The sequence below is a fragment of the Andrographis paniculata genome, unplaced genomic scaffold (genome assembly GCF_009805555.1).
Source record: "Andrographis paniculata isolate CXL003 unplaced genomic scaffold, ASM980555v1 Contig32END, whole genome shotgun sequence".
NCBI lineage: Eukaryota > Viridiplantae > Streptophyta > Magnoliopsida > Lamiales > Acanthaceae > Andrographis > Andrographis paniculata.
Genome location: NW_026137565.1, coordinates 1,329,425 through 1,344,410, shown reverse-complemented (window position 1 = coordinate 1,344,410; position 14,986 = coordinate 1,329,425). Strand labels below are relative to the sequence as shown.

Sequence of the window (14,986 nt, the reverse complement as noted above, 5' to 3'; positions counted from 1 at the left end):
TAGACTGCATCCATAGATCATAATAATCGCAGGACAAGATAGTAGTAATAGGTGAATGAACGTCCATATGCTCCATAACAAGAACAAAGAAAAATATGTGAATCAAGAAATCAAGATTCAAATCAAGAAAGTAGATCAAACAATCTAACCAGTAACAGTCACAAACTGAAATTAACTCCGATGACAAAATCAACCACACCAAGACGTAGGGAATCAAGACAGAAGATGACGGCCACAAAACGGCGGTGAAGGATAGCCGGACGCGCGGTCTGAAGACGGTGGCGGAAAACTCTTTTCCGCCGCTATTTGCGTCAGCAGCACATGAGCAGCGCAAATAGCGGCGGACGCGCGGTGGTTGGTGGCGAAACTTCGGTGATCGACCGTGGACGAGGCGGCGGCTCCGATGGTATAGGTGGTGTCGATCGGAGCGCGGCGGTGGGCGAATAGCGGTGGTAGCAACTAGGGTTTCTGTTTTGGAAAACCGGGCTTTAATACCATATTAGAATTTGTGGAAAAATTATAAAAATTTTATATGTCAAAAGTAAGAGTTTACAAGATATATATATAGTAGTGGACTCATGCTTAAATCTAGCAAAATAATATAAAAAAATACATAAATATGAAAATCCATTTTTACAAACATTGGCTCACAATGATTTCAAATGTCTATATTCAAATCGAAAACTCTATTTTTTATTAATTCATACTTCAATTTTAACCCTATATTTTATTTCTCGTCCAATATATTCTATTTTTCCCTCTCATGAATGTTTCATTTAAATTCTTTAATTTTATTTATCTTTAGAGAATTTCATACATGTTACTCAATTGTTATTGTTTTACATAGTAACTACCAAAATACTTTAACATAAAGTCAAATTATACCATATTCATAATTTTTAAAACAACAATAATAAAATTGTTAAATGTACTTACATGTATAATAACAGAAAAGCTAGAAGCTAATACATATACACCACATTTTAAAAAAGACAATTTTATTATAAAAACATTATATAACAAAAAATAAATACATAAATTAAAATAAGTATCATAGTATGACACTATGTTTACATTATTATTCTTAGTTTTCAATCAATTAATATATTTTTAAAAAAATAAAATCAATCAAACCCTACCCTCAAAACCGTGCCAGATTGTCCCAAGACTCCCCACCTCCTTGGCACATCATCTATACCTCTATAGTAATATTTATTATAAATGTCTTTAATACATTCGTGGGAGCATGCACACGTAAAATCTCTATGGAGACTGAAGAGTCAATGAAGATCGTTTAATTTAGATTTTGAACACAAAAAGATAAGTATTTAATCTTTATTTTTATGTTTCATACGTATATATATCAATATATTTATTTTGAATCTTTTTCGATGTATTCGTGGAAGCGTGTAAGTAAAATCTATGTTAGGACCCAATAGTCAATAAAGAACATTCAATATGAATTTCGAACACAAGAAGGTAATTATTCAAAATTTATTTTTATGTTTCCTACGTATATGTACTAATATAAATTTTAAATCTCTATCGATACATTCGTGGGAGCATGTATGTAAAACCTCAATGGAGAGTCAAGAGTCAATGAAAATCGTTCAATTTAGATTTTGAACTAAAAAAGATAAGTTATTTTATCTCTATGTTTTTGTTTCCTAGGTATATATATTTAATATATTTATTTTAAATTTCTTTCGATGTATTTGTGGGAGTGTGTATGTAACTCAATAGTCAATGGAGATCATTCGATATGAATTTCGAACAAGGTAGATATTCAATATTTATTTTTATGTTTCATATATATATATACTAATATTTATTTAATTATTTTATTTTATTTTTATCTCTCTCCTCACTCAATAAATATATTTATATTAATTCAAAACTCTCTATTTATTTGCAAATTATTTATGTTAATCATCAATAAAAAATTATATTTTCTTATTTATTTGCAAATTATTTATGTTAATCATCAATAAAAAATTATATTTTCTTATTTATTTGTATTATATAAAATTTTATTATCTATAAAATGATATCTATATTATATATATTTTATTAAAATAATTAAACACAAATTTTCCATTTTTTAATCTTATATACTCCCCCGTCCCAGTAGAGTTGTCTTGTATTTTCATTTTCGTCCGTCCCAAAATAATTGTCTTATTTCCTTATTTAGTAATGGTGGTTCCTACTTTATAACAAAATTATTCATACTTTTTCAAACTACCTCTAATTATTATTCTAACCTACTTTTTAAAATCATTAAAAAACAAGGGTATTTTAGTATTTTACTTTTTACTTTATATCCACTTTCAATTAAATATTATTATTCTTAATTCACATGCTCACTCCCAATAAGACATTTTTTCATGAGACGGAGGGAGCATATTACATTATAAATCAAATATTAATTAAATAAATCACTCTCAACCCAACTTTCAATTCAATAATTCAACCGGTAACCAAACACACCCGAAGAGTTGCATTGTGAAGCGGAATAGTTGTCTGCAGTATGCAGAATAAAAAGCTGCTTGCAACCCTTGTAATTACAACAATAATGTACATCTTACACAGGGCAGATCCACCTTATATCAAATGGTGGCACGTGCAACCACTGATTTTATTTTATTAATTTTTTTTATATATATAATTCAATAATTGTGCAACTACTAAAAAATTGGAGTGCCCTTATTTAAAATTTGAAAATTTATCATTATCCCCGAAATTTAGGTGGATTGTGTAAATTTTAAAATGTCATTAATATTCAAATAATTAAATTCAATTCAATTAAAATAATTAATTTATATTGTAAAATATAAATATTCAAAAATAATATTATATTATTATTTAAATAGATTAATTTTTAAAATTAATTTTATTTTTAAATTAATATATTGTACTACAGGTGAAAAAAATTTCTGAATCCACCATTGATCTTACATATATATATATATATATGCATAAATGTATCCACCATTGATCTTACATATATATGCATAAACGTATATAATTATCTAAATGTATACATATCCAATGTATGACTCATATGTTCTATAATATGATAAAAAAAATATATATATTTAACAGAACAATTAATAAAAATTAAATAATTTTTTTTTCAACATTATTAAAAATTCAAGTTTTTTAAAATAGACCATGTAATGAATTAAATATATATAAGATATAAGATAAAATAAGATAATTATTTAATATATATGATCAAATATTAAAAAATATTTTATGTACTTTTTATAGTTATAAGAAATTATATTTAAGCAATTAAATATAATATAAGAATTTTAAATAAAAAATTTAAAAGTATTATATACCAACTGTTATTCAAATTATACATATAATAAATTTTAATAAAAAAATTATCTATTCTAACATTTAATACAAATAAAATAATAAGTAAAAAATTCAAAATATATAAGTAAAAAAACCCCAATCAAAGTGCATAATCAATTATATATATAATGACTACAACCAATAAGAAAATAATAACAAAATGTTTTTAACAAAACTCAAAATTTATTCAAAATAATTACAATCAATACAATTATACAACCAATCAAATAGGCTTCACACATACAATATACCAATCAAATGCTAAGACCAATGAGAATTAGAGAAAAAAATTGCAAAAATCCTAAAAATTCATACTTTTTGCTAAAATCCTAAAAATGGCGCGTGGTGTGAGTGTCACGAGCGGGCAAAGGATATAAGTATCGACTTTTGTAAATATATGGGATATATTTTACCAACGAGATAAATACAGGACAAAAGTGATAATAATGTATAAGTGCAAGATATTTTTTGCAATTATCTCGATGGAGCTCACATTGAACTTAAATATATACAAATATATAAGATAAGATAAAATAGATAAGATGAGACAAGGTAGTATTTTTTAGTAACTATCGATCATATCATTACATGTCATTATATTTTAGTAAGTACTACTCCCTTCGTCCGGCTTTAAGGTCTCATTTACTTTTGGTCATTGTATTTAACATTAAAAATATTTTTATATTTGTATAATTTTTGCACAAATGTTATTATAATAGTATTATAAGACACTAATAGAAGTATTTTTGCCATTTTTTTTATTTGTATTACATTTTCATATAATAATATTAATACGCAAAAAATAAATGAGACTTTTAAAGCTGAATGGAGGTAATATAATTTTGTCTAAACACAACTAAATACTACTATAAGTATAATAAAATACTAGAATTTTTTCATCTGCGTCACAATATTAATATTTTTATATTCATTTAGAATTATATCTTTACATATCATTATTTTTTAGTAAGTATAATTATGTCTTTACACGATCAAATGCTGTACCATACCAATAAAATACTAATATTTTTTCGTCTGCGTACTAAAAGCAAATGACTATCTTAAAGGTGCTCGAGAGTATATTTTAATAAATTGTATAATTATATGATAAAATTATTATTGTATAACTTTTTTTTTTCTTAATTTTTTCTTAAATATCACCATTTATATAGTAAGACTATTAAGATATATATTAATAAGATAAATAAATAAATTATATTTTTATATAAATATCATTTTGTACTCCTATTATTTTACTTCACTTATAAGGGAGAAATCAATTTACTAATGCATAATTTATTTTTAACTTTAATAATATATAATAAATATATAAATAGTGATTTGATAAAATAATATTATTTACCATAATCACTCAAGTTCTAAATACGTTCAAAGTATATATATATTTTATATAATTTTCTAATTATTGTTCATAATACAATTGACCACTTTTCATTTGTAGTTTGTTTAAATGATCTCTTTCTAATAAATTTAACCATTTTAAATATATTTAATAAATATAAATATACTTAAAAATAAATATAAAATCAATTAAGACTTATTTAATAATATATTTTGAAAAAAATAGCAAAAATTTATACTCCCTTCGTCCTATAACTATGCGTTTATTTGTTTTTTTTGCACAAGTTTTAGAAATATTAGTATTATATTGGGATATAATAGGAATAAAGTAAAAATGACTAAAATAATCTTATTAGTATTGTGTGATATAAATGTAATGATATTTGTGTAATATATTGGAAATTGTAAGCGTATTTGTAATATTATATAGATAGTATATTTACTTAAAAAAATGAAATTGATATTTTGTTAAAAAAAGGAAATTGATACTTTGTTATGAGACATACCAAAATGGAAAAATAGATACTTTATTATGGGACGGAGGGAGTATATAATATTTATATTGCAATTTTTTTAGTCGATTATACGGTGCGTACGGATATTACCGCTAGTTATATTTATTACGGGTATGTTTTCCCAAGGTGGTTTGACCCAATTTTACTGTGCACTTAAATCCGCGCCAAACCTGTTTTTTTTTTTTTTCTTTTTTTTAATTTAAAATTTTATTTAATATTTATTATAATTAAATAAAAAAATATATACAATATATATATTATTTTATAGATAATAAAATTTTTTATAATCCAAATAAATAAAAATTTAAATATATATGTTGGGTATAATATAAATTCATAATCAAATCATACAATATAAATTTTATCAATTAAATTTAATACACATTTATATTATTTTATTCATTATCCATCAAATCAATACATATCAAAACTCCAAATTCAAACCCAATTTTCCCCAAACTTCCTTAAAGAAACACTACCTACATTACATAACAATAAACCCATAATTTTGCCAAATCCTCGTATTTAGATCCAAGCCAGCGTTCGACCCACCCGACCCGGCTGCAATGGACCCGACCCAACAAATGCTCTATCCCAGAGGTCCATTCTGGGTCGCCGGTCCATACAGGACAACAGATTAACTGCACTTGTCAGAGAAAGTCTCCAGACTCAACTCCCAGACTCCACTGCCCCCCTCTCCAACGCCCTCATTAATGGCCTTCCAACCCTTGGAACCCTAGTTATTTTGCTCCCTGCTTCTTCTCCCGCCGTCGCCCTCCCTCCTCGGTATGAACGGCAGCTCAATTCTCCCGCAATCGCTGCTTTTTGCACGTAATCGTGTTGGTTAAGGTTTTTGGCAGAGGAAAAAAGCTTAATGGAAAACAATCTGGCGTTGATCGACGTCTTGTTTGGTTTTTTCTTCATCGTGTCGACTGTTGCTTCGGATTCGGTGAGTTTTCCAGCAAGCTTATAGTTCTTTTTTTTTTTTTTTTTTCAGTAATTGGGCATTGAGCGAGTGTTCTTAGCTCGTGTTTTTTTTTTTTTTTTTTTGATAGGGATTTAATGAGTCGCTTAATACCTCCCCAGTTGCGCCGCCCTTGAACCGAACTCATGGCAAAGGTTAGTCACTGCTGCTTCTTCTAGGATCTGAAATTTTCTGCTTATATATGTCACTGATCACTACGCGAAACCGAAACTTTTTCTAATTACGTTTTTGTATAATTTGGAAGCAGAACATTGATTTGGAACGCCTTTGAGATGAATTCAACTTAGGCTGGATATAAATGTGGAATTTAATACATTGATTTTGCATGTTGCTGAGTTGTTTGCATTATTTTTCGTGTAGAGATCAATTATGCATTTCACTCCATTCTGAATTAGATGTGTGCAGTTTAGGTAGTGTAATCTTACAAAGTTGGAATGCTTGATATATAATGTTTCATTTATTCTAAGTAATTCATACTCTTATGTTCTAATGTTGATTCCACTGTCATTGTAATTTGTATTAGAAGCATTTACCTTAGGTAATGCATACTATTAACTTCTAATGTTGCTCGTATCTATTTTTTCTCGAGAGTTTTGGGTGTGTTTGTTTCATCTTTTAGATCTTGTGTTCGCGATATGCTGTCTACTGAAACATCCAGCCAGTCCCCCTTTTCTCCATCCAAACAATCGTATACAGAGGCTATCTTCCATTCGAAATATGATATCCAATACTTATTTTCCATTTAAAACATTACACCTAAAATTGGATTTCTATTAAAAGTACCCAAAAACACAAAGACACACATTTAGATGTGTTGTGACGCAACTTGTTATTTTCGGATGGAAGCAAAAAAGAGAAAATAAGAAAAAAGAAGGTTGCTTACTGCTGAATCATCATATAACTACCCTGTATTTTTTGAAAACTTTAAGAACAAAAAGAATATCCCAATGGGAAGGTCAATTGTCTTTTTGTCCACAGGGTACCTTTGTATTTATTATAATTACTCGGCATATATTTTTGTTTGGTATTACTTGAATTAGCTAGGAGTGTAATGGGCTAAGGTCTGGTCAAAATTCAGAAGGATTCAAATTCAAAAAGTTTTGATAGCTTTTCCAACTTTCTAAATTCTGTCTTGACATATATATCTATATATATATCTATTTTCCTGGTTTATTATACAGCATCCTGCCCTTTTGGTTGGAGCAGCAGTCCTGATAACAGAAGGTGCTTTAAATACTCCGCAAATAATGAATCGTGGGATGGCTCCGAGAAGCAATGTACTTCTTACAATGGACATCTTGCAGCCATAACATCACTGCAAGAACTAAAGGTGCTCCAAAAGCTTTGTAGCGAAAATTTGAAAGGATGTTGGATGGGTGGGAAGGTGATGAACGGAGGTTGGAGATGGTCTGACAACACAACCTATTGGAATGCATCTGCCTTTCCAATCCAGCCAAGCTGTACCAACCAGTCTTGCTCTAGCGATAATTTATCTGATGTTTGCACGTTGTTGATTAATGGAACTACATCACTCGTGGCTCGGAAATGCAATACGTCACATCCTTTCTTATGCATGCTTGATTTAGGTACGTTATTCCTCTGTTTACAAATGGGAAAATCACTGACTTTTGCCATTACCTGTTAAATTATAACCCATGATACTTGTTTAATATGTTTAATTAGGTAAATATAGTATTTATGGTCTTATTAGATAGTCCTATTTTTATTTTTGTTTTGTAAACTAACATTTTTCAATTCTATTTCTGTCCTAAAGTATGTTGAATTTTAATTTGCAATAATTATTATAATTCAGCCAGTTTTTTAGCAATATCCTTGCCTCATGTAGTAGTGCAAAAATATTTCTGGGACTTAAGTGGATGCTAATTATTCATTTTTTTAAAATTTTTTTTCTATTTTATAAAATGGAATTTGATATTCAGTAAATTATGTGATTAAAATTGAAATGAGATCTTGTAGTGAGACTGAAAATACTATGATGCTTGTTATGTTATTATTTGGTGCAGATTTGTTAAAAGGTTATAACAATTATAACATTTACGATGTTTTTGAATCTCAGATCACATGTGTCGGGGTATGCACTGCCACGAAGAATATCTCATCATACTTGCTGTCGTAAGTGGTATAATCTTTTGCACTACACTAGCCATTGTACTGTGGCTTCTCGTATATAAACGTAACAAGAGGCGTAAAAGGTCTCGAAAACAGTCCAATCCTGCGGAATTGGCATTAGTTTCCCCATCGTGGAAAGTTTTCACACGTGAGGAGCTGAAGTCCATCACGAAGAATTTCAGTGAAGGAAACCGTCTTCTTGGAGACGCCAAGACCGGGGGAACATATAGCGGAATTCTAGCAGATGGGTCGAGAGTGGCGGTGAAACGGTTGAAGAGATCCAGCTTTCAAAGGAAAAAGGAGTTTTATTCTGAGGTAGGAAGGGTCGCTCGATTGCATCATCCAAACTTGGTGGCGATTAAAGGGTGTTGTTATGATCATGGTGACCGTTACATCGTGTATGAGTTTGTTGTCAATGGACCTTTAGATCGATGGCTTCATCATATCCCAAGGGGGGGCCGGACACTCGATTGGCCCATGAGAATGAAAATTGCTACTACTCTTGCTCAAGGAATCGCGTAAGTTATTTACTTGCACACATTTTCATTATAGTCTTATTCATAAAACATAGAATGTGTTTGTTTTGTGTTCTTAGTCTTAAGGGTGTGTTTGTTTGTGGATTTTAGGTTTTGGATTTTTGAATAGTAAAATGTTGAATTTGAATAGTTGTTTGATGTCATATAAATAGAGGTTGATGTGATGTTTTGAATGTAAAATAAGTTTGTAGTATAATATAAAAGAAGAAAAGTAATTGTTTGATGTGATATTTTTGGAGGGAAAAATCAATCTGAATAGTAAAAACATGCGGTAAAATCCACAAAAGAACACAACTGATAAAATCTGAATATTTTATAGTCTTATTGCATAAAACATAGAATGTGTTTGTTTTGTGTTCTTAGTCTTAAGTGTTTTTTTTTTTTCTTTTTCTTTTTTTAACATTTGGTATGGAAATCATGTAGAGGTAATATAAAAAATACTCTTTTCATCGTAAAAAAACACACCCATAGTTTTTCAGTCTCATATATTTTACGGCAAATTACCTTAAAGGTTGATTCTATGCAGGTTCCTCCATGACAAGGTGAAGCCACAAGTGGTGCACTGCGACATCCGTGCAACGAATGTTCTGCTTGACGAGGATTTCTCCGCCCACCTCATGGGTGTCGGCCTATCGAAGTTCGTCCCGTGGGAGGTGATGCACGAGCGGCGGGTGATGGCTGGCGGGACCCACGGGTACCTTGCCCCCGAATTCGTATACAGGAATGAGCTGACCACAAAGAGCGACGTCTACAGCTTCGGCGTCCTCCTCCTGGAGATCGTCAGCGGGCGGCGGCCAGCACAGGCAGTCGATTCCGTCGGGTGGCAGAGCATATTTGAGTGGGCAACGCCGCTGGTGCAGGCCCACAGGTACCTGGAGCTCCTTGACCCTATGATGTCGGCGGCGACGGTGACGGTGGAGGCGGGGACGGTGCAGAAGGTGGTGGACCTGGTGTACGCATGCACGCAGCACGTGCCGTCCATGAGGCCGCGGATGTCTCATGTTGTTCACCAGCTGCAGCAGTTGCCTCAGCTGCCTGCTTCTTCTTTCAAGTAAGTTTTTACTGATTTCTATTTCAATGTCATTTACTTTTATTTATTGCTTATCATAGGATTGGAGTATATTATTATTATTATTATTATTGTTGTTGTTGTTGTTGTTGTTTAGGGACTTTCTCATCATGTAGGAGCACCTCCCCTTAATTAGTAATAATATCCTGAATTGAGAATAATCAATATTTTGTATGTATGTATGTATGTATGTGTAATGGGGCCAGTGTGGATCAATTTTATGTTAGAATTGTGCTGTTAAATGTTATGGAAATATGTTAAAACAACAAAAAACGATTGTTCTCACAATCACCAACATATGTTCACATGTAAACTATTGCTTCATATTATGGTTATGGTGATACAAAGCACGACCTTGTTATTCACTTCACCGTTGTCCCATCCACTATGATGTTCAAATACTAACTTCTTGTAGTGCAGGTTTAATTTATTTATCCACAGACTTATTCAATATCAATAAGTTTTTGTAGCTTTATACTTTTTTTTGGGATTGTTTTTTTGTTCTCGTTTAAGTATTCTGTAACATCTCGGTCGGCTCAAGTCAGAGTGTCACCGCCACGCCACACCACACCGGAAGGCTCATTCATCAACCAACGAGCCTCACGTTATGGCGATAAGGCTAAAATAACCAATACAAGTAACTAATTAGAAATGTAAAACTAAAGTGCACCGGCTTATCATTTAAATAAATAAGGTTCGAGTCAAAAGTATAAGCCGGGAATTAGTTCAAAAACATTAATTCTTAAAACATTGGTAGCAATTTCAAAAGCATCCAAAGAGATTAAATGGTTTCATTCCCCTTCCCCCTCTCCCTTCCCTAATAGATCATGTAACGTGGATGCATCATTTAGGTATAACGAAAGTACAATCCACTACAAAAAAATAATATATTTGTAACGGAATTCCGTCCCTAAAGTTCATGTAGCTAACGTAATTTCATTACTAATTCCGTCTCTAATGTCATTAGTAACGGAAAAAAGTAGATTTAGAAACAAAAAAAGTTTTGTTACAAAAATGATTTTTTCTTATAGTGATCGTCTATAAAAAGCTTGTAGAAATATGGTCAACACGACGGTTGAATAACCACAATGAATCAAAGATAAATCAATATGATATATGTCATGATTCACGAGTAAATACCACCAAATCATTTGAAGAAGATATTTGAATCAAATGTCACATATCACATAAAGACAACTTTCACACACAAGTTTTTTAGCGCCTCCTTTATATTTCATTTTTATTCTCAAATAATGGTGATGAACACATCACGAAGAAAACTCCACTAAGACTTAATTAGGGCCATCTTGACCCGGTTTTCAAACTTTATTACTTCGTATGACACGTCACATAATTACACATAACAAACATAGAGTCACAACTCTAAAAAAAAACTCCACAATAGATAGATAAGGATTCGAAGCCCAAAGTACACGTACATCAATTTATTTATTAGTTTGCAAGGGATACCAAACTGCCAAACCATCTAGTGTCCAATATAACATACCAAGAGGGGGTTGTATGCAATCTATCATTCCATCACGGATGACAGTCTAAAGACAACATTCCATTTGCCAATATTTAACCAACCAATCAATAAAAACATCGACCAAGTATACATATTTTGTAACATAAGCGAAAGTTAAGCGATGACTTTCAAATTTGCTCATAAAATATTATTTTCTTACAACAACATTATCATTTAACAACCAAGCAATAAGTAGAGTATTAAAAATCTAACTAGTTTATTAAAATCTCACTTTATTTTGCCAAATAAATATTTAGATAATATGTCCGTCCAAGTAGACATAATCTAACTCTTAAAATCATAATATTTAAAATAATCACATATTTGTTTTCCCAAAATTCATAAACTAGGTTTGGGAAAATTAAGAGTTTCAAATCCATTTAACAAATTCTACAATTTTCAACATAAAATACTATAATAATATTCACATAAGCCGTAAAGAACATTATACTCAACTTTCTAAAAAGAAATTAGCAAAATCAAACCCATTTGAAAATAATTTTTAAAAAATAGCACAAAGATCAACAAATGGGTTTAGAAATTATAACATATCTTTATATAAGATTAATCCCATTTACCAAGAAACCAAAATGAAGAGTTTTGGAGAAGAAAACCTCCGAGTAGAAGAAGAGAGGCTGCTACTGGGTATTACATATTACATATTCCAAACAACTTTAATTTTAATCAACTTTTATTCTTCCTTACACCAAAAGTCCAAAACAATTTAAGCTCCAAAATAAAATTGTCTGACTCCGGCAAGTTCCAACAAACTTCCGACGATTATTTTACGGGGTATTACATATTCATTGACCCATTTTCAAAATGCATTTTATCGCAATTGGAGATTGTAAGCCAAACTCTTGTAATGATCTGGTCATCTTGCATACTCTACTTTATGCCTTGTGGTTCATCAGTTGCAACCACTGCTTCATTCAAAGAAATGTCTACGATGCACGGTTGTGTTGAATAAGTTAAAATTTATGTGGCTGACGTAGATGATTCTAAAGTTGTATTTTCATGACGTGAACCCACTGTTTGGAGACTTTCCGCGATATGATTCGTATAAATAGAAGATGAATGTGTTGTGAATTGGTATGTTTTGAAAAATTTCCAGTAAGAATTTGAAAGTGTGGTTGGAACATAGAAAATTCAAAAAAGGACCTCGAAGGTTTGGAGGCGTTGTTGCTTAAAAATTTTGTTGAGGAATAGAACTAAAAAAATTTGAATGATAGACATAATTTTGCAAGTTAGATTAAATTCATATACAAAATTTGGCATTTCTTGTGATGAGGAGGAAGAATTTTAAAAATTTGGAAGATTTTCTTCGACCATTATTTTGGTTCATGGAATTTAAAGAAAATGGTCTTTGTAGAATTGATTCAAGCTGTTATCCATAATCTTCTATCGGGAAACCATATCCAAGTTCTGTGGCTAGTCCGCGGAAGAGATTTGAGATAAATTTAAAAATTTTGTAAATATGACATAGTTGAAGGTAGTACGAAATTAGCAAAAAGAGTAATATTTATAGATAAAATTTAAGATAATAATAATATTATTATTTTTAAATGTTCATTAACGATTTTAATGGCTATATAGTCGTTACTAATATTGTTTATTTTAATATATTTAAAAATTTAAAAATATTATAACAACATATAGGGGTGGGAATGGTTTGAATATTTGTAAATATACATACATGTATTTAATATTTAAACTGAATCGAACAAATATTCAAAATTACGAATTGTATTCGAATTGAAAATTTTTACAGTATTTGCAAATAATTCGAATCAAACCAAATTAAAAAACAAATTTATTTTAAAAAAAATTAAAATTTCAATTAATTAAAAATATCTACATATATTCCAAATCGAATCGAACAAAAAATTATCCTAATATATTTAACAAACAATTAAAAATATTCAAAATAGATGCAAATAATCAAATGTTAAAATATAATATTATTAGAAAACATCCATAATATTATAAAAACTTCCGTATCTCAAACACAAGCATAATTGAAACATACATCCAGTTACCTCAAAATAAAGCCATGAAGGCGTAAACATATGTATATCCAAATTGAAATACATACATCCAAATGAAGATCCCAAGCTCATGCATATCCATACATGCATATATGCTACAATAGCAATAGATGAAGATGATTGTTTATATGTGTATGTATATGTAGTATTAGTCTACGGCTTAGAAAAATACTTGCTTCTATTTTCTCAAAACTTTCGTTATTTTTTCATTCACACTTTGTGGACCTTTTCGAATTCAATCTTGTGTACATATGAGTGCTTCGACTAAATTTGGTGTAAGAGTATTTCGGAAATGATTTATAACGCTCCCTCTAGTGTTAAAAGCAAATTCCGAAGCAACTTTGGATACTAGAATGCCTAATACATCTTTCGCCATGCGAGAGAGTGTTCGAATATTTTGACCATGTTGTTTTTCACCAATACAAGATATCAAAGTTTAATTGGGTTATCTTTTTACATTCATCATCCAAATGTTTATCCAATTCCGACTTCAACGCACTATGCACTATTTGCTTCAATTTTTTTTTTTTTTTTTTTTTTTTTTTTTTTTTTTTTGAATTCTCCCAAAATCATCAATTTAGAAAAAAATGTGTTGGTATTAGAACGAGCTTGGATAGATAATCAATCCATTTCAATGTTAGATATTGAAGTGAAATTATATTCACAAAACATTATTCTCGTAACATTCCAAATTGATTGAAGCAATTCTTTTACTTCACTCTCTCTAACAAATTTTATGGCGAGGATCAAGAATGGTCGAAAGATAAATAATTGGATTGATATTCTTCCAATCTCTTCAATCACTAAAAGAAAAATCATTTTTGTAACAAAATTTTTTGTCTCTAAATCTACTTTTTCCGTTACTAATGACATTAGAGACGGAATTAGGAACGGAATTACGTTAGCTACGTGAACTTTAGGGACGGAATTACATTACAAATATATTATTTTTTTTGTAGTGAATATTTGAAAAACTTTGCAGACATCTTGGAACCATTGATCTAGATCTTCAACTATTGATTGAATATTATATACAATACGAAAATGTCTTTCATGTATAAATTTTCCATCGCATACTTGAATTCCGAGATTTTAACAATTGTGTCATAAAAGCATTTCAAAAAGCAAATAAGACCCAATTTGGATTGACTAGAATATCGTATATTTTAGAATCACTTTGGCAGGAGCTTTTTGGCTTAGGGTGTGTTTGGCAATTAGCTGATAGCTTTCAGCTGCTAGCTTATTTAATTAGTTGTTAGCTGATTCAATTAGCTGGTTTGACTAGCTGATTCAATCAGCGGTTTGTATTAAAATGTTTGGTAAAACAACTGTTTGACATTAGCTGTTTATACATAAAATAATATGACTATTAAGAACATTGATATGTTATGTTTTAAAATATTTAATTTTGTTCATTTTAGTTTGAAATTTATGAGATTTTTTGTTATTA

At 30.1% G+C, this 14,986-nt stretch overlaps 1 protein-coding gene across 1 annotated transcript; it reads left to right on the top strand.

Moving 5' to 3' along the window:
* The first annotated feature begins 5,873 nt into the window (after window positions 1-5,873).
* On the top strand, window positions 5,874-10,289 carry LOC127247964 (C-type lectin receptor-like tyrosine-protein kinase At1g52310). Its single transcript, XM_051270073.1, has 6 exons — window positions 5,874-6,189; window positions 6,296-6,359; window positions 7,407-7,811; window positions 8,303-8,873; window positions 9,418-9,942; window positions 10,058-10,289. The coding sequence occupies exons 1-6, from the start codon at window positions 6,115-6,117 to the stop codon at window positions 10,074-10,076; spliced, it is 1,659 nt and encodes a 552-aa protein (XP_051126030.1). The 5' UTR covers window positions 5,874-6,114; the 3' UTR covers window positions 10,077-10,289.
* Window positions 10,290-14,986: the final 4,697 nt, after the last annotated feature.

Bases quoted from the DNA above. Each gene is read 5' to 3' on its own strand.
- LOC127247964 (XM_051270073.1), top strand. From the start codon at position 6,115: ATGGAAAACAATCTGGCGTTGATCGACGTCTTGTTTGGTTTTTTCTTC. The intron at 6,190-6,295 runs GTGAGTTTTCCA...TTTTTTTGATAG, and splicing joins CGACTGTTGCTTCGGATTCG to GGATTTAATGAGTCGCTTAA. The intron at 7,812-8,302 runs GTACGTTATTCC...TTTGAATCTCAG, and splicing joins CTTATGCATGCTTGATTTAG to ATCACATGTGTCGGGGTATG.